General features: G+C 43.0%; 1 protein-coding gene across 3 annotated transcripts in view; it reads right to left on the minus strand.

Annotated features, from left to right (window-relative positions):
* Positions 1–19,060, minus strand: part of WSCD1 (WSC domain containing 1) — a 51,495-nt gene that overhangs the window by 10,885 nt on the left and 21,550 nt on the right. For all 3 annotated transcript variants that reach the window (XM_019545550.1, XM_019545551.1, XM_019545552.1), the window contains 2 exons: positions 18,565–18,749; positions 11,874–11,995 (listed from right to left, as the gene is read on the minus strand). In XM_019545550.1, the coding sequence (XP_019401095.1) occupies positions 11,874–11,995; positions 18,565–18,749 (307 nt within the window). The remainder of the gene's footprint in view (positions 1–11,873; positions 11,996–18,564; positions 18,750–19,060) is intronic.

The raw sequence follows: 19,060 nt of genomic DNA on the forward strand, positions 1-19,060 counted from the left end.
GAAGTAACAGCCCATGTGGGCTCCACCAGGGATTCCAGAACCAGTAGTGGGGATCTGTAGTACCACAGGCGCAACAATATTCCTGGTATTACAGGGATACAATAAGGATAACGGAGGGCAGCGCTTTGTCCCTGTATACTCATCCTAACCATAATAACCTCTTGGTTTTTTCCAGAAGCATGCAGTGTTTGCTTTTATGGTGCTTAGTGCCTAGATATGGGAACCTCACTTGAAATGGGGCCTCCTTATGCTGTGGTTTTAGTGCATACCTGAACTTTAGTTTAGCCCCAAACGAAACAAGTCTAATTTGTCCCGGCTTAGCTTCAGCTACCACAGGGTAACTGTGGGAAGAGAAACAGTTCACATCATCGGTTCTGTTTCTGAACGCTTGTAAAACTGGATCATTGTCCATTTCTTACACTTGCCTGGGTGAGATTAGAATTGGATCTTGTGTATCATCAGAAAGGATCCTTTTCTTATTTTAGATTTAAAATGATAGTTTGAATTTGATTAAAAATTAAAATCAAACAAAGTTGACTTTTCCTTGTGCTCTCCCACTGCTCAGATAATTGCATTTAACTTGCTAAACAAAAATGGAACAAGACCAACTCACTTCACTGCACAGAGCCAGTGATGCTTAGCTGTGGGTAGCTTAAATGTCCTAAGTACACCATTCTGAAAGATTATAACAATGTAATCCCTAAAACGATGCATATATTTTTTTTCTGACCATTTTTGGAATTGTCCATGTCAACCCCCTTCCCCCAACATGAAAATGTCACAGTATTTATAAACATTTTGGGGATGTAATGTTTTAGTGTTTGCATTTTACTTGAAACAACTTAAATATTTTTAAATGTTCTTCTCTTACCTGAAAAAGATATTTAAAAAAAAAAAAGATGATTGAGGAATTGTATTTCACGTTGAATATTTTTCCAACCTGAAATAATGTTTTTTCTTAAGTGTTAACAAACTGAACACTCAATTATTCATGGTTAACTATTTGCATGGAATTATGGTGTGGGTGTGGGAGGTGCGTGCACATATGGGAGAAGCTAAATGTCAAGAACAGAGTGGTTGGAAGAAGCTAAGAGGGTTGGTGGAGCATACACAGGGCTGAATTCCACCAGTTCTGTTGCAGTGGCTTGCTAAGCTGCCATGATCTTAACATTTTTAGAAAAGGCCTTTAAAAATCTTCTTGAGTCTAGAAGCGCGTGACAAAACTGCCGAGTGGTTTATCTCTTGCTCTCCCCCATGTGCTCATCCTCTGATAAGGAGTCAAATACAACGTGTGCGCCATCTGTGCCCAAACAACCAACATTTGCTTACTGAGTGTGATATGAGATTGTCAAAAAGTATTTACAGATTTGATCCAAGGGCAAAATTGTCCTGCTTCTATCTGCACAGAGAGGGTCCTCCTCCCCCCCCCCCACTTTGCTACGTATCAGTGTTTTTCAGCTGGTAAATTCATAAACTCCTCTCCCCCACGTTCAAACTGGAATAAAATATCACCATTTTCTGAGCAATGCAGACCAGAAAAACCTGACTCTGAGATGGGTCCATTTGTAGGCAGACCTAGTAAAGAAACCTGATTCTCTGTTGCTTTGCCTCGTGTGCAACCATTTGTACCAATGTGTGAAATGCTTGTATTATGAGCTTCGTACTGTTCTACAGCCTTGCGGCCTTGTAAATGACCACGTCAGGTTCAGGATAGTGAAAAATTAGGCTGTGTTTAAGCTTTGAGATGTCTGCTTCAGTTCTCACTTTGGCCAATTTTGTAGTGATCTGGCTTCACAGACTTCCAAAGTGATTTCTCTTCATTGCTGGGTGTTGATATTTTGTGGCATAGCCTGAAGTCTTTCCCGTTCTATGCTGGGGTCTTGCCTCCGCAAAGATGGTATAGAAATCATGAGATAATCAAAGGCATGCCTGTACTTGCTTTGCCTACTAGACAGTAGGGCTGAGCGAAGCTTTGGTCCCTGATTTGATTTGGCCCAATTCGGTAGCCAAATCTCTGAATCCAGATTGAATCGGAGGAACCTTTTAATCCCTCCGAACCGGATCGGAATCCTCCGAACCGATTTGGAAAGAATCGGCAATTCAGACATAGATGCAGCTTTAAATGTTTTTTCTACGTACCTCTAGGTAGCAGGCGGCTCATGAATGCTGTGATGCTGGGACGCATGGAGTGTCCCACAGGAGTGTGCGTGGGGAGTCCCCAGTACACTCGGCAGCAGACCCAGAAGTGGACCAGAAACACTTCCAGTCCGCTTCTGGGTCTGCTGGGGAGCATGCTGCCCCCCTCAGCTCAGTGACTGGTGCCTCCTGGGTTTTGGGAAGCACCTGGGATCCCCCTGCAGCTGATTGCCAAGCTGGGGGGGGGGGCCTGTATGCTCCCCGGAAGGCCTGGAAGTGAACCGGAAGAATTTCCAGTCTACTTCCTGGTTCTGCGCTGAACATGCAGGGGCCCCTCCCCCCCGCACTCCTGTGGGACGCTCCATCCGCCCCAGCATCGCAGCATTCGTGAGCTGTGCTGGTACCTCGGTATGTAGAAAACACTTTTAAAGCCGTATTTATGTCCGAATTGCTGATTCTCTGAATCGGCACCAAATCTTCAGATTCGGATTGGGCCAAATCAAATCGGGGACAATGATCTGAATCAACGAATCAAATCACTGTCCCTGATTTGGTTCGAATCTGAATCGAATAGGGCCCGCTTTGCACACCCCTACTAGACAGGCAGGCTGAATTAGGAAAATGAACATACGTGTTTATTAGAGACTTTAAACCCACCATGGGGAAGAGAAGGGTAAAAACTGTTTAGTCAAACCTTAGATCCAAACCAAGATGCAGGGAGAAGGCGTTCTCAGGTTTTGTTTTAATTAAATGTCCTTTCTGGGCTAGGGCCTGTGGTTGAGGGGGAGGTTATGCATTTTCTTTATGCATATGTATAAATTAACTAACAAGCAGAATGGCTATAGAAGGCTCTATGCTCCTACCCGGAGTATCCTGTTCTAAGCGAGCACTGGTGCTACTACTGTATGAGATGGAGAATACGTCCCCCGTCACCTTTACTCTTTTCCTTAGAGAAGCTGCTGGGGATAAAGCATTTTGTCTCTTAGTGACCTTCAGTAGCTGCTTCACTAAGAAGTGGAGGTAGGAGATGCAGATGCTTCACTAAGATGTGGAGGTAGGATATGTGGACTGCAGATGCCCATGCACTCAACCTGGGTGTGAAGTTAACATGAATGCCCTTTTTTTTTTTTTGTGCATAGATTTTAGCCTGTTGTGAAAGATATTCCTAATAAGCCTGGAACTGGGTTTCACTTGCTCCTGATTTGTAGAGTTGGCTGGCCTGTCCCATAGAAAGTGGGGAAAAACCTGTCAAGCCAGTCTATTACCATAGTTCAGGAAATGCTTCCCCAACCATATAAAATGTCAGCTGCCTTGCTCTCTCTGAGGGTATATTTTAGTCACCAATTTAGGCTTAGCATGCAGAGTGCATTTTTCATTTAAGTGTCAAATCCTTGCACAATTTGCCAATCGCAAAGAGAAGCAAAGATGGTAACTGAGTTCCTTCCCCCCATTCCTTTGATGCCATTGACATTTAATATGATGGCAATTTTTAAATCAGAGGAAGATGATCTCCCCTTCAACTGTTTGAACTGCTTTGTTTCATCAAGTATATTAAACTGTCAAATCTTTGTACATTTGCAAAATGACTGGAGGATTTCAGATAATGTTGCTTTATTTACAGCATTAAGGTTTCAGCAACATGACTTGATTCTGAAAATGTAGGGCAATTTTCAATCCAGTAGGGAATTTCTAAGAACCTATTTCCATAGAAATTAAATATATATGCATCTTCTTTCTACCTTAAACATGTGTTGGGGAGAGAGAAGGGAGGGAGGGGGAAGAATCTGGCTTTATCGATTTAAAAATTATCAGTAAATATGCTGCAACTTGGTGTGCACATGACAGTAGTTCTGGGAAACAACAGGTGGCCAGGGCCAGGTATAAAGCCTTGATTGTTCAGGTTTATGCAGGAAATAAAATGATTGCAAAATAATGTATTCAACTTTGACTTTCAGGGTTTCATCAGCAAATACAATCCAGCCGCATTCTGCCACACTTGCTCATCTTGTGCAGTAACATAGGCCCAGTCCAGCAAAATACTTAATCGCATGCACAACTTGAAGCAGAAGAGTATTCCCACTGAAGTTCAATGGGCTTCATTCTCCACTGCCTTATTACAGCTCCAGGTCAGCAAATCAACTCTGAAATAAATCAGTGGGATTACTTGTTTGAAGTCAGGCATGCATTTAAGTGATTTTGATGGATAAGGCCTTTCTATCTGTATCATGCTACTAAAATGAACGGGACTTCTTGAGATATGTTGGGAATAAAATCTTGGCTCTGTTCAAGTTAATGGGAGCAAAGAACAAGTTCTGCCATTCAACTTGGTGAAAATTGGCACAAGCAAACACTTGGGGCATTTGTACATCGGGGGGGGGGGGGCAGGCTTTTAATTAGAGTGGCTCCAAGAGCTTCTCTAATTTAAAGCGCCCAGAGGATCCATGCATCAGCTGAAAAATGGTGAATGAGCTTTTGTTAAAGGGCCCCTGCCTCCACTTTTCGGCATGGGGATGCTGATGCACATGATGCTGGAGTCTGCTGGAGTTGGTAATGACCATGCCCCAGCAGACTTGATTAGTCAAGTCTACTCCAAAGTGACATAATAACAGCGCATTGGAGCAGCCTTGGTGCAGGTCTGTAGGTGCCCCTAGTGCTCAGCTCCTGCAGACTCGGCCTTCAGTTTGCTTAGTTTTAACAAATATGTTTGCATATTTGAAATCCTCTGAGGCTATCCACGTGCCTACAACAACTAGCTTGTGCAAATATGTGTAGGATCAAAGGTCAAAAATGCCTGTTACCCCTGTGATTTAGCTCTTACATACAGCAATAGATTCAGTGATATTGGTGTGAGTAAAAGCTTATGAGGAGGCTGTAACGTGGGGTAGATACATTGTTGTCTGCTTTTTTACAGCATATTCTTCAACATTTCCATACCTGTATCCCATTTCAATGCTGTGGAGCTTTTTCTTTTAGAATAACCCACTCAAGCAATGAGAGATCACTATTTAAAAAACATCCAATTAATTTGACTCTGAATTAATAGTAGTCCTATGGCATAGCTTACTGTAAACCAGAGACAGCTGAATCTGTCCCAAAGCTACAGCGAAATTCATGAACAGAAGCAGTACTAATCTTGGAAAGAAGTTAGTCTCTCAAGTGAAAATGATGGATATGTCTTGTTTAGAGAATAAGCATGCTCATTTTGCAAAGAAGTTAGACATCATTTATCAGGCTTCTATTAACCTGACTTGTTCTAAGTGGGAAGGGAACAAGGAACATACCTTTGAAATGAATCCATCCTCAGAAATAATAATAATATTAATAAAAAGTTTCTTCTAAATTGTAAACACTTTGGGTCAGAGGACTAGCTTATCTTAAATGATTGTGCTGTGTGTAGTACAGTGATGCCCTGACCCTGCATTAGTTTTTGACCGCTAAGGGAATACAAATGAAGCTGATGGATGCACGATGACTTATTCCAGTTAAGCATCTCGTCTGGTTGTTGCTGTACTCAGTAGGACACCTTCCAGCTCAAGTCAATGGAAAGATTCCCACTGCTTTGGTGGGAGTTGAATCCTTTTCCCTTCATTATGTAACCTATTCATGTGTTAGCTATATCTTGAATCTGAATGAAAGGGTCCACTTTTGAAACAGGAAGTCTGGTACACACTTGAGCAGCATCTCAGAGCCAGTCATTGCCAGGTTTGCAGACTGATTTTTGTTGTTCACCTATGAAGATGATAAGCCCTTCTGGTCAGGACTTGGCAGATTTTCTCGGTAACACTGATACTACCATATTTTCTTGCACATAACCTCTGAATAGAATATTGCTTCATTTTGAAAGACAAAATGAAGAAAAAGATGTTTCCAGAGTTGTTATAACTACACAGAGCAAGGACAGAGCCCTTCAGCTGACTGCACCTGCTCCCCTGCTTAACTAAAGCCGAAATCCTAGCTGTTCCTGAAGACTGCTCCCTATGGGTGTATCTGTGATTTTGAAAAGGGTCTCCAGGGCTGTGAAATAGAGGGGGAGACACCAGAATCAGCAAACAGCAAAAATGTTCTAAGAAAGGTTATTTTGATCAGTGGAAAAACACATTACTAAGGAGAGGCAATTGCTAACACACATGGAGTGATGAACTATGAGCTATTCAGTCAATTGAGTCCCTCAGCTGCCTGAATAGTAGTGCCACAGCTGCTGCACTATGCAGCAGGAATCAAAGCAAAGTACTTCTATACCTGGCAAAAAATCAATTCCCCTGCTTGATACATGCACCCCAATTTTGTGGGGGGGGGGGTTTGTGTTTGTCAGAAAAAGTATTCATATACATCACTTGACTTGTAAGCAGGTCAGTTATTTAAGATACGAAATGAAATAAGCCATTGTGTGTTGATTTTAATACTAAGTTGGCTTGTGAGAAAATATGTATGGAAGTGATGGCTCATGGCCAAGTTATTTGGCACCGAAATATTCATGGCACTATGTTACTGGGTGATAATGGGCTGCTATCGTCATTGTTGTGTTAACAAATAAATTGATAATTAAGGGTACTTAGCATGTTCTATCTAAAGTTGTTCCCTCAAAGTTGTATCTAAATGCTTCCAAAGGTAAGCTCTAACATTTAGTATACTTAATGCACTTTATGAGGATGACAAACAAGTTCTATATTAATTTAATTCTGCCTCTCATTTGCACATTACCAGGCTGTTTATGTACCTGTCTAACTTTAGGCATTCAGGTAGTCTCGCTGAAAGGCTACTGACCTAACCAGAATACCCATTAAATTAATGGGACAAGTCTTTTAAAAGTAATGGGCTGTGTTCTCGAAGGGTGTAAAATGGCAGCGCTCCATTGAGTTCAACAGGAGCTGCTTCACTGAGTTTAATGCAAGCTGCATTGATTTATACCAGCTGAGAATCTGGCCATATTATTTTTCAAGGAGCAACAGCCATTATAAGGAAAAGTTTAAAATATTGTGCAAGGTTTAGTTTTGACAAATATATTTGAAGCTCAAAACCACCTTTTCTGTGCATATTCCATGCTCCCATTCTGGGGTGCGTTGTCTGTGAACCAGGTATTCTCTTTAATTTACATTTAATTTATTTTTCATCGCTTATTATTTTGCCCTTGTGCAGTTTTTTCCTGATGTACGTTACAGGGAAGAGTGTTTAAACTATCTATCTTCCACAAAGCTAAGTGAAATCCAAACCTGGCTCATTTGACTAAAACAGGGTCCCACCCCCTTCCGATCTCCAACCCCTGCCCCTTACAAGTGTCCAAAGAAAGTGAACACAAAAAACTGAACTGCCCGAAGAAACACAAATATAGCACCAGGAAACTAGGGCTCCATGCATAGTAAAATGCAAGCCCCTTTCCAGAAGATTTACAAACTAAGTAATTCTTTCAGAAGTCATTGAAAAATGCAAATGAAGATAATAGCAAAAGTGTCCCCACCCCCACTCCCCTCCTGCATTATTCAGTGAATCCTAATATCATTGAGCTTTCTCCATTCACACTAACTGAACCATGCAGAAAATGCTGCTGCTACTACATCAGCATTTTAGAAAAGAAGAAAAGCCAGCCGGGAGGGTGCAGGGAAGGCGGGAGTCAAACTTCTGAAAGTGTAGTGCTGTTGTTTATTGTGTCAAGAAGCATTTGGCTTGAAGGTAAAAGCACTATGACTATATATGTACAAGCATTGGACACTGTAATATTCCAAATGGTGTGTAATCAGGAGAATCGCGGCTAGAGATTGTGGCTTGTCAGTTGATAAGATGCATGGCTTTACCAGCCTTTCTGCAGACTCTCTTTGCAAATGCTTTCCAATATTGGCCATTTTCTATATGAAAATGGTAGCTTAAAGGGAAAGAGATGAATGGAATTTACTTCCCTCTTCTTTATTGTCTGTATAAACATTAAGCAAAGATATTGTGCCTTGTTTTGTTTTCTGCCTCTTCCTTTACTGCTAACAGTGAATTATGGCAACCCCTTTTTCTAGCTCAGATAAATAGGCCAGCCTGCCGGGGCAGACGGGAGGGGAGGGTTGGGGATGAGAGATGGTGCATCCTCCCTAAACCAGGTTAACTTTGCCCAGTTAAGTGGAGCATGACCCCTGGAGGTGTCACCCAGCTGTCCATTTCCATCCCGCTAAAGGCAAACAGATTATCACCTGCTTCCCCACCGCATTCCCCATGGTAATGTAAGAGCCACTTTATGTGTAAGCTACTGCAGAGTAGCTGCACATCTGTTTTGTCCCCTGATCCTTCTGTGATTTACATCAGTATGTGAACCAGTGTAAATTGTAGCGGGGCACTAAGGTGCCTGCTACCTGGAGAGCTGGAGTAGCGGCTCAGGTGCTGGTTGCTAGGGGCAACCGGAGGGCGTTAAGGACACACGCCTGTCTGGTCAGCTGAACGGAAGGGGCAGGCCTGGCTCGGACATAAATCGCAGGCCAAAGCCCAAAGGAGACCGGCAGCCAGCGGCCAGTGAGGAGGGAGCTCGGCCCTGGATGTGTGAAAGGGAAAAGGCCTGGATGTGCGAGCAGCTAGTGACACGGGTGAGAGATGGAACGCCTGTGGTGTGCTTTGGAGGACATTTTAGCCATGAGGCATAGGTCTGTGTTATAGCCGATTGGCTTGTGTTTTGGTTGTTAGACCGGAGGTTTGGGTGAGGCTATAAGGGGATGGAGGAGGCCTCATAGGGGAACCACGTTAGAGTGTGGACCCCAGCCCCAGAGCGTGGGCAGCACTGCGGAGAGGCCCCGAGACCGTGGGCAGCGACTGTGAAGCCAAAAAGGGTGCAACAGAGGGAGTGTGCCTCCCAGACTGCCAGGAAGGACAGTGCAGGGAGGGCATCGACCCAGAGCGTCCATAAGGGCACAGCAGGGGGGAGGTGCCATCCCTGAGCGCCAAGGCCGAGGCGCAGTATTGGGGGAGGGCTGACCCCGAGTACCCCAGAAGGCAGAACTAGGCCGCGCAGAACCTGAGCCCCAGAGAGGCTCGGGGTGAGCGAGAAGCCCCAGAGAGAGAGGGGCAGCGACCGTTTCAGCGCCGTGAGGCGCAGTGTGAGGTGGGACTCCAGAGAGCCCGAGCAAGACGAGACTGTGAAGGGACAGAGCGTCAACAGGACACGGAGTGAGGCAGGGCTGTAGAGCGCCCAAGTGCCAGGGAGACCGAGGCGGGTCTGGCACACGGCAGGAAACCGTAGCCAAGGGAAGGAAGGGCGGCCTCCCTACAATAAATACTTCATGTCCAAGATGTGCTGGGCGAGATTCCCAGGGTGCGTGGAGAACGTGTGGCACGGTACTAAAGGCGGTGCCTAGGGGAGAGCACGGCGACCCTAGGACTCCATCCTGCTACATAAATTATGTGTGCATTTGTCTGTGATCACAGGTTCAAGTTCCTTTCCATTGTTAAGCAAGAAGTCAGTAGCAGAGCTGAGAAGAGAATCTCACAGTGCTGATGGCCAGTTTCCTGCTGGGTCCCAGGCATTCAGTCTAAGGTACTAAACATATGAATCCAACAGCTGTGATGGTTAACCAACAGAGCAATGCTTCAATAGTGTTTTGCAACTGCTGTACTGAGGAGGTGGCAAACAGGATATCTTGTCTGGAAAAAAAAAAAATCTTCCCACTCTGCGTCATGGGAGAAAAGGCAGTAACATTACTCTACCTAGTAATTATGAAGATTTGTTTTTCATGCCTTAATAGTTTTAATCAATTTTGTGTTACTAGAAGACAAAGTAATTGAATGTTTGGTTTAGTGTGTGCAGCTGGAGCGTGGCTTTAGGCTACATCTGACCACAAAGTGAATCTTTCTCTGCACAAAGATGAACCCCCCACCTGGGAAATAAAACCACCAGCTCCTCTAAGCAGAAAGGGGCTGGGATCAAATACTTCACTCCACTGAGCTAGTTTTAAGTCTGATCAAGTCAATGAAGTGAATTATACGGCCGTCGACCTGTTATTGAAGACTCAGGCCCTGTGTGTTCAGTCCACAAGCCAGTAAATACCTGACAGAACCCTTTTGTCACTGCCTTGTACCCTGCAAAGTCACTTTTCATAGTAGAAGCACCAAAGCATGTGTAAATAGCTGTCTCCATTCTGCATCTACAACTATCCCTTTTTGAAGCATAGCCAGCCTGCTTATTCCTACAGTGTGTTCACCAAATCCCCTAAACGAGATCATATCACTGCCTCAGAGCAGCACTGAGCATGTGTCTGCCCCACATTGTTTATTGCCTCTGAGATGGTTTTTGCTGCATTTCTACAAGCAGGGCATACTTCTCAAGCAGCACTTCCAGGGAAAGCTCAGAAGCAGCATAGACAGGCCCCAAGTCAAAATCGCTAGCCAGGGTTTGTCTACATGTATGAGTTGTATCAGGTTAATTGGACCATTAGAGTAAAAGCAGTGCAAGCTCCTGGCGTGAGCTCTGTTACGTTGGCGAGGAGGTGCTATGCCAGGAGAGCTTGTCTCCATATGGAATGGGGAGTAGACCTACACCAGTAGAATGGCATTTGATCCTGGTATAACTGCATCCACGTTTAACCTGCACTATTTGGTTTTATGTTTTGTTTTGGTTTTTTTTAACATAAAATGATTAGATTAGACCCCTTAAGCAATTCACTTTTATTGCCACCACAATTGCATGTAGGTACATCAGTAGGAAAACCTACTTCCCATTTACGTTACGGCTGCTTTACACTCTAGCACTGTAAAGGTGCCGCAGAGTAAATTTAACACAATTTGCCTCCACGTCTAGATTTCTCTATGTTGCCAGAGCAATATAATGGGGCCTAAGTGTAAATGGCAATCGGGCTCTTTGGATTCACTTGAGCAAGAGTAAAAATGATTATGCAAGTACAAGACTGTAGAGAATTGCTCCCCTTAGGTGTTGATGTAGTGAAGTCAAACAGGGCCCTAAAACTGCTATTCAGGTGAGCTGGAAGAAATTTCAGTGAAGGCAATGGAGGTACAGCTTGGGAAAACTAAGAACTTAAGTCAAATCACCGATGTCACTTTGGACACACTGGATTTGATGCTCCAAAGCCTTTGCCTTCTAGTAGTGTTGGCACATGTGCAAAGTGGGTATGAAAAGCTACTAAATACAAATTCTTCATCTGTACAAGTTGCTTTTTCTTTTACATACATTTGTCCAACCTAAACTCTCATCTGATGTACATTTTTGCATTAGTTGGAGGTTTGCCCCCCCCAGCACCTGATTCTGTTTACTCTGTGCTATTTTTTTTTTCTTTACTCCAATTCCAAGGATTTTAACAGCATTGTTTCCGATTGATACTAATATATAAATGGGATCAGAGTCAGGGCTATCAGTTGTAGTCAGTGCTGAGTGGCATATATGGGACATGTTGCCTTTAGTCAGCATGTGCCTTCAGAAGACAAGTCTTGAATCTCTGTGAGCTTAGGAATCCCCAGTGGCATCAAATTCAGGGCTGCGCTTCTTTGTAACATGACGCACAATACCGACTTTCCTCGTGGTCCATTGGTTGGCTGCTTAGAACGACTTCCCTATGCATCGTATTCTGATATCTTCCCACGTCTGCCACCCTTGTCCAGTAATAATTGGAGCAGGTATACCACTGGGTGTTTACTTTGAAGAGTTCTGTCCTTTGGAAACACATCTCCAAAGGCACTAATCCTCTCTATTCACGTCATAAATTTTAAAAAGGAAAAAGTAAAAACCAGAATAAAGGATGTGAAATGAGAACTGTTCTTACTTTCTTGGAGCAAAATTCAGAGCACATCTCCGCCGTCAAATTGGACTGTATCAAAGAGGCTGGAAAGGTGTCTGTTAAATTTTCTGGAGCTTTAAAACATCCTCGATAGATAACATTCCTCCCTGCAGGGATATGAAATAAGTTTCTCTTGAGAAAACAGAGCCCATAGTTGCCTGCCATTATCGCAAATAACAATATTAGTTTCAGATCCTAAAGGAAAAAAATTATATATATATTTTCAGCACAGTTTAGAAATAAGAGAAACGCAGATATACACCAGGAAAATGTGTTGCAAAATCCTGCTGTACTGAAAAGGAACACATGCCTTTTAGCTCTGTACTAACTATTGAAAGTAGGGCTGCGGAGAGGAGTTTAATTTAAATTCCACCAGTGGAGGGCATTGCTATTGTTTGCAAGCCCTGGTTTGCTTTTGAAGATACTTCTTTTTTCTTTGAGTGGCTTAAAAGCCTTGATAAAAATCTACAAAGCTTCCCATGATCCAGACCAAGAGGAAAAAAAAGCAGAATTTAAAATGAGTTCAGAAGCCCCCATGGAGGCCTACCTTTCTGCACATCTGTTCAGTAGCTAACATGCGTGCCCCCTCCACATTCCCATTCATATTCTTTTCAGAGCAGGGGAGCTGACTACAGCTTCCCAGATCAAAACTAGGCTTTTTTTTTTAGCCTTTTTTTTAAAATAAGTTCTTCATGGAGAGGGCATGCTCTTTCCTTGGGTGCCAGATACCGATCTTATTAACCCCAGGAATTGTAGAGTGGCAGCTGTGTAACTGAGGTGAGAAAGAGGTTCTCGGTCTGGCTGGAGTTGCAATGCAGGGTTTCCTCACACTTGATACACAGGCATAAATTCCCCCCTTGTGGAATTGATGCAAATGTATTATTTTTACTTGAATGATGGTGATGAATGAAACGATAATGATATTTTGCTAGGCCAAACACACAGCCATAATGATAACAACATCTAGTACTTAGATATCACTTTTAAATTCTAGCTTTCTATACACTGTACAGAGGTAGCAAGTATCTATCTTGATTTTTACATATGAGGAAACAAAGGCATATAAAAGTGAAATGACTTGCCAAGGTATCCAGGTTGTAGCCGTATTGGTCTAGAGCAAAAGGCAATTGGGACTCGTAATAGAGGTGATCTTTTATTAGATCAACAATATTTTTGCAAAAAAATTGGTAGTCGGGGGTGGAGGGGGGTTGGGTGTTTTTTGCAAAAATCTTGTTGGTCTACTAAAAGATACCATCTCTACTGTGAGTCCTGAATGACTTGCCAAGGACACTCAGCAGGCTAGCGGCATGCCTGGGAATGAAACTTGTCTCCTGAGTTGAGTTCCAGTGCTTTATTCATTGGACATCCCTGTCTCCCTAAACAGTACTTACCTCAGGTAATGGGACAAATATAATTAACATTGGGCTGGAGTAACAGGCAACATATACATGAGCACAGAGGCTGCTCCAAAGTGCTGGAATTGCAGTACATTGGAGTGGACTCAATTATGATACATATGAGACATGGTGGCACCTTAATTAAAGCGGCTTTTGGAGCCACCCTAATGAAAGTGCCACCCATGTCACTCACAGAGCACATTTAAAAGTGCCCACAGAGGAGGTTATGTTCGGGGGGAGGGGGGGCTCTGAACAGAGAAATTGGGTTATGGAGACATGCTTTTTTTTCCCTGTCACAATAGCCAGATTCCAACGTCAATCACGCCAGTGCATATTCAGTAAATCCATGCATTTCCACGGTGTTACTCTCCACATACAAAGGAGTATATGAGATCAAACTTCCCCTAACTTGCTACCAATTTTATTTTGCTCAGTGTAAAGAAGAAAGTAAAGTTGTAGTCACCAAGACAGCTTTTTCAGTTGTTTGTTTTACACTATGGATTTGAAGAGTCCCTATTGCCTGTATTGTCACTCGGAGCCCTTTCCATCCCAGCGTACATTTAAGACCAGAAGGGATCATTGCACCAGCTAATCTAACTTCCTGTGTAACACAGATGGGAAAAACTTCATCCAGTGACTCCTGACCTGAGCACAGTAACTTCAGTTGGACTAAAATGTGCAGTATATTCCAAAATGTCACCCGATACTGGTTTTGCAAACTTCAGGAAAGGGTAAATCCACTGTCCCCCTCATAGTTTGTTTTGGGGGATGATCCCCTTCACTGTTAAATTATTCCTTATTTCTATTCTGAATGTGTTTGGCTTTAAGGTTTCAGTCCTTGACATGCCTTTTTCTGACAGATTAAAATGGGCCTTGGTACCTGGTATTATCTTACTATGGCGCTTATACACTATAATCAAGTTGCTTCTTGATCTTCTTGTGATAAGCTAAATAGTCCTATTGGCTTCTCAACAGGTTGACAACTAGTGTAGTGTGATTGCCACTGAAAACTCACCCTTTGCCAACAATTATGCCGGCCTGTTTACTATCCTGGAAAATACAAGGTCAGCACAGATACCCCTTGCTGTGTGATAGCTAGTCCCTAAGGGAGACCCTCACTTTTGTAGGGCTGAATATATATTTTTTTGAACTGAGATTTCTAAAGCTACCTAAGGGATGTGGGTGCCCAACTCTGATTAGAAACAAATGGGAAAACGTGTCCAAATAGCACTTGGTAGTTTTGAAATTTCCAGGCAAAAAAAAGATCCCTTTAGCTGGTGTTTTTGATTTAGGAAGGGAAACAGTAGGAGACCAGTCTGCTAGAGATAATAGATTTCAAGATATTGTCAATAGGAATCGGGATACAAGTAGCAAAACAGACAGCAGCAGGAAAGATGTGGAAGAAACTAGATCATAAGAGATAATGTGTCTGGTCTCTTTTTTTTTTGTATTACTGTTACAAGCACCTTCCACTAGAAGATTGAGCAATGTGTGCTTAAGAACCACCAGGGTGTTTTGGGAGGCTCCCCCCCTTTGCTTATAAATTTAAATCCCTATTCTTCTCTGTGTCTGTATTGGAGAAGGCAGTTCAAAAACTTTACCTTGGGGCAGAAGGTGGTAACATTTCTAATGGGTCTTTGTTTCTAAAAGCATTGGGTCTTCACTCAAAATGACCTCAAAAAGCTTTCTCTCAGTCTAATAAAAAAATATCTCAGTTACCTAAATAACCTCGTCTGTTCTTTTATGTAGGAAGCTCTACTTTGTGGTACATTTTGATCCTGCTTGCACTCCTGTAATCTCATTAGACAGTAGCAAAGCTACTGCTGATTTGTGCTGGTGTGAAAAGGTGCTTGTGTTTGGTATTTACCTTCCGGTGTGTGTGAATAGCTTTATTTCTGCAGCAGCAAAGCAAGTGTGCCTGTGCCTATATGGAGTTATGCAAAACGTTTTGTGTTGCTTTTGCTGTTACCTCTTCTAAATTAAGCTGGAAATTAGAAAAGCCTATCATGTATGATCCAAGAGCCCAGCAGCTCATATTAACATTTGCAAGCCACTGGGTAAATGTGGGACTCTCATATAATCCACAAATAGTAATGGAACGATTGGGTCTTGTTCTGTTCCTATTTTTCCTCATTCCTGAGGGTGAAAGCTGTAAACACAACCAAATTCTGCCTCTTGGAAAATGATGGGCTATTCTATTCTCTATAAGCTTTTGTGCTGTACTCGGCACTGTATAGTCCATACCTTGGCAATTCTCTCAGCATATGTTGCTACAACAAGGGTTACTGGGAACCACAGGTTCCTGGAAAGTTATGCATCCCTTGTTGTGCCCAGTCCCAGGAATGAGTCCTTTCCAGTTCTCAGCTGGACAGTTGTAGGCTTGCAGCTCTGAGCTTCAGAGACTCGTGCTTTTTTGAGCTCCAGAGGTGTCTGCCTGTGCTTTCAGTGTGCACCAAGGTGGAAGCTGTCGTGCTACCTTTCAGGTCTAGTTCATCATATGCTCCCTGTAGAAGACATTCATTCTTGCTTATGATCCTAAAGAGCCTCCCCCAAACAATGTGAGCTGGTGATGATCCCAAATCACAGAAGGGGGATGCACACTAGTAACGATCTGTTGATTCAGTGATCAAGCTCATAACCTGAGGCTTCTGCTCAGAGCTCAAGGGCCAGGAGCTTATAGATCCATAGATTGTAAGGTTGGAAGGGACTTCGGAAGATCATCAGGTCCAGCCCCCTGCACCAAGCTGTGTCCTGGATGGCAGCCGCTGGTACAAAGAGGGTGGGATTCTGTGCTGATTTCCCTTACAATGAGGAATATCTGATCATAATACTATGAGAAATTCATTTAGGTGCAGAGGGCAGCAGAAGGCTTGTGCCTCCCTTAAACTGCACTTCCATTTGCCTCTGTTGATAGCGGATGTCAGCCTTGCAACTTATTGCTGACTAGTTTATTTTGTTTTACATTTTTATGTTTTTCTGCAAATCGATCAGAGACTATGTAGAGATAACACTACGTTTATCTATAATTCTAATGTGCTCATTATGTAGTTGCCTATTTATGACTGACCTTTAGCTTTCAGTGAAGTCAGTGGAATTCATAGGGTTCTAACAGGTTGGGATATTAAGCTGTTTTGTTTTGGGGGTTTTTTGATTCCTTAGTATAAGCACCTTAGTTTGACAAGACTAGTGCAAATAGTTTCCTCACTAAAGCTTTATTTTTTTACCTAGGTGGGTGCAAATCTGCTGGCAAATGTACACAAATGGAGCTCTTCACCTGGTTGCAAAAATCAGCCAGAACGCTTTCTTGGTGGTAATGTTCATCAAACATGCCAAGAGTAACTGAGCCATGAGGACTGAATTATCTTCTGATTGCAGCTGCATGGGACCCAAAATTGTTTTCCCCAGAAAATGTCACACTTGCCAGTTCCTTTTCTTTCAGAATTGGAAGCAAAAGTTGGAAGTGTGACATTTTCTTCAGGAAATGCAGAGGTATTTTTGTAGTTTTTGTTTCAGAAGACCCAAATGGGTTGAACATTTCCTGCGTGGCAATCTGTTTTAGCTAGTCTGTCCAAGCAGAGGCAAAGAAGCCTGAGTGCTGGGTAGTCTGGGGTCTGACAAGCCTGGTCAGCAGGTGGCCAGGGCCCCGGGCTTGCTGAAGAGCTTGAGAGCCCAGGGAACTGGACACATGAATGACTTGTGAGTAGGAAACAAGGGTGACCTTCCCGCCTGGTTTTCAGTGAAAATGTAGGTAGCACTATGTTGCTCCTTAAAGTCCACACTTGGTTGAATCCTCACTTTCCAGTGGAAAGGTATTCCACCAGATGCTTCTAACCTCCTTCCGCTCCTGACTCTCTAGCAGGTAAGGAACCAAAACAGTAGGGAAGGAGGCCGAGAGGTTTTGCCACATGGTGTATGAGACATGCTCAATGGCTTATTCTCTGTGGATCACTCTTTGATTCACACAGCTTTCAGGACTACATTCAGCTTGAATAGTCCCATGCTTAGCCAGTAGCCTTGCTAATATTAATAAGGGCATTCAAAGAGTTAGATGACAAGTATTACTCAAGGTGAGCGAGATGTCAATCTCGCCCAGTGCATCATTCTCCACCTCTGTAGTTCACTAATACTTAAGAAGAAAAAGTGAATCTAGTCTTTTCTTGTGAAATGGCATTTTTTTTTTAACATGCCGCAGATTTAAACAGTGATGCAAAACCCCGGGAAGCTTGCCAAAGTGCCTGTCAGCTTGACACTAGCAATTTAGGCTTGTGTACCTTGGATATATAATTTATATGTAGCTGGGTGCATAATTGTACAGGCCTTGACTCCTCTTTGAGAAGCAATGAAACACCATATATGATGCTACAACCTAAGGACTTGGTGTTTGTTCTCAGCAAATAAGATCCTCAGGGAATCATAAGCTTGGTAAAAGTACAGATTGCTCAACTGTTTAGACACTTTATGTGCTTTGTGTTGGCCTGGAGGTTTATCTATTTTTTCTCTCTCACAATAAATCCTAATTGAGTGGCAAATAGAATAAACATTGGGTCAAAACTGAACAAAAATCTGACCGAAATCTCAGCCACTGGTAGAACAAGAGTCGTTAGGACCTAGCAAAACCTTGTGGCTGACATCATTTCTAGTTCTCATCTAAAAGAGATACATGCCTGCTCATATCCTTCTTCTGCCATTGGAAGTCTGTGTGTGTGAAACTCTATTGATTTTGCTTAAGATAAAGTGTGGGTTAAGGATGGTATTGATGCATGTTTTCTTTGTGCTGTTTGCAGAAGAGAGGTTTCAGGCTTTGTTTCTGATATAATTCTTCTTCACCCTCTAAGCATGAATGCATAATGGGCTTTTGGTGGGGTGCGGGGTTTCTTTTTTCTTTTTTTTGGAGATGAAATCTTATTGAAGTGACAATCATTCCGCACTGTTTTATGGGTTCCTATGGTTACTCTGCTTCTTTACGTAGCAAAAGTGATGCTGCAAAGTCAGATACTTCCCATTCCTCCTGAATACCAATATGGTCAAACTGTGTTGGTGAACCAAATTACCTGCACCATCCATAAGAGCTATCCAATTTTTGTGGTCAGTTGCCATTCACCACATTTAAAACCCCACAGGTCAGGTCTCTGGGGTGGGATGGGAAGGTGGAACAAGAAGTATTTATTAACATTCATCTCTGAGGCCGCTTAGTTGGATGAACTTTGTACAAGCCACTGCACTGAATACTCTGTCCCTGGCTGGGAAGAAAGACTTGGGAATAGCTTTGTATCACTCACTTTGTTTTGTTCCTGCTTTTAGTTCCTCCACTCTGTAGACAGAAAGCCTGTTCACTCCTCCGCAGATGGAGCCTTTCTCTCCTTTGCATTCATTATTGCACTCCTCTGGCTTGGCGATGTTCACTGGGAGCTTGTTCCCACAGTAACATTCAGCACCATATTCTAAGCCAGCAAAGGTGTAGGCCCTGGTGGAGGGGGATGAGGGGGGAGAAAACAGTAGCTTCAATATAGGTTCATCCCAACGTTTACCAGTGCACTTGAGAAGCTTAGCAGCTTTTACCCAGGGACCGTTCCTCCTCCATCCCAGAAATGCAACTGTTAAAAAAGTGGACAGCATTATGCATGACTGTGAAAGGCAGGCAGTTTTGCTAGGCACCATTCAATGTCCCCCAGGGCACTGATGTTTTAACATCTCAGATGCAGTGCTTCTTAGAAAGTACTAATGGCTACTTAGAGTGACATAGAAGTCCATTTCATAAACTGCTGTAACTAGCTT

This window comes from Crocodylus porosus, unplaced genomic scaffold (genome assembly GCF_001723895.1).
Source record: "Crocodylus porosus isolate Cpor-Errol unplaced genomic scaffold, CroPor_comp1, whole genome shotgun sequence".
Classification (NCBI taxonomy): Eukaryota; Metazoa; Chordata; order Crocodylia; family Crocodylidae; genus Crocodylus; species Crocodylus porosus.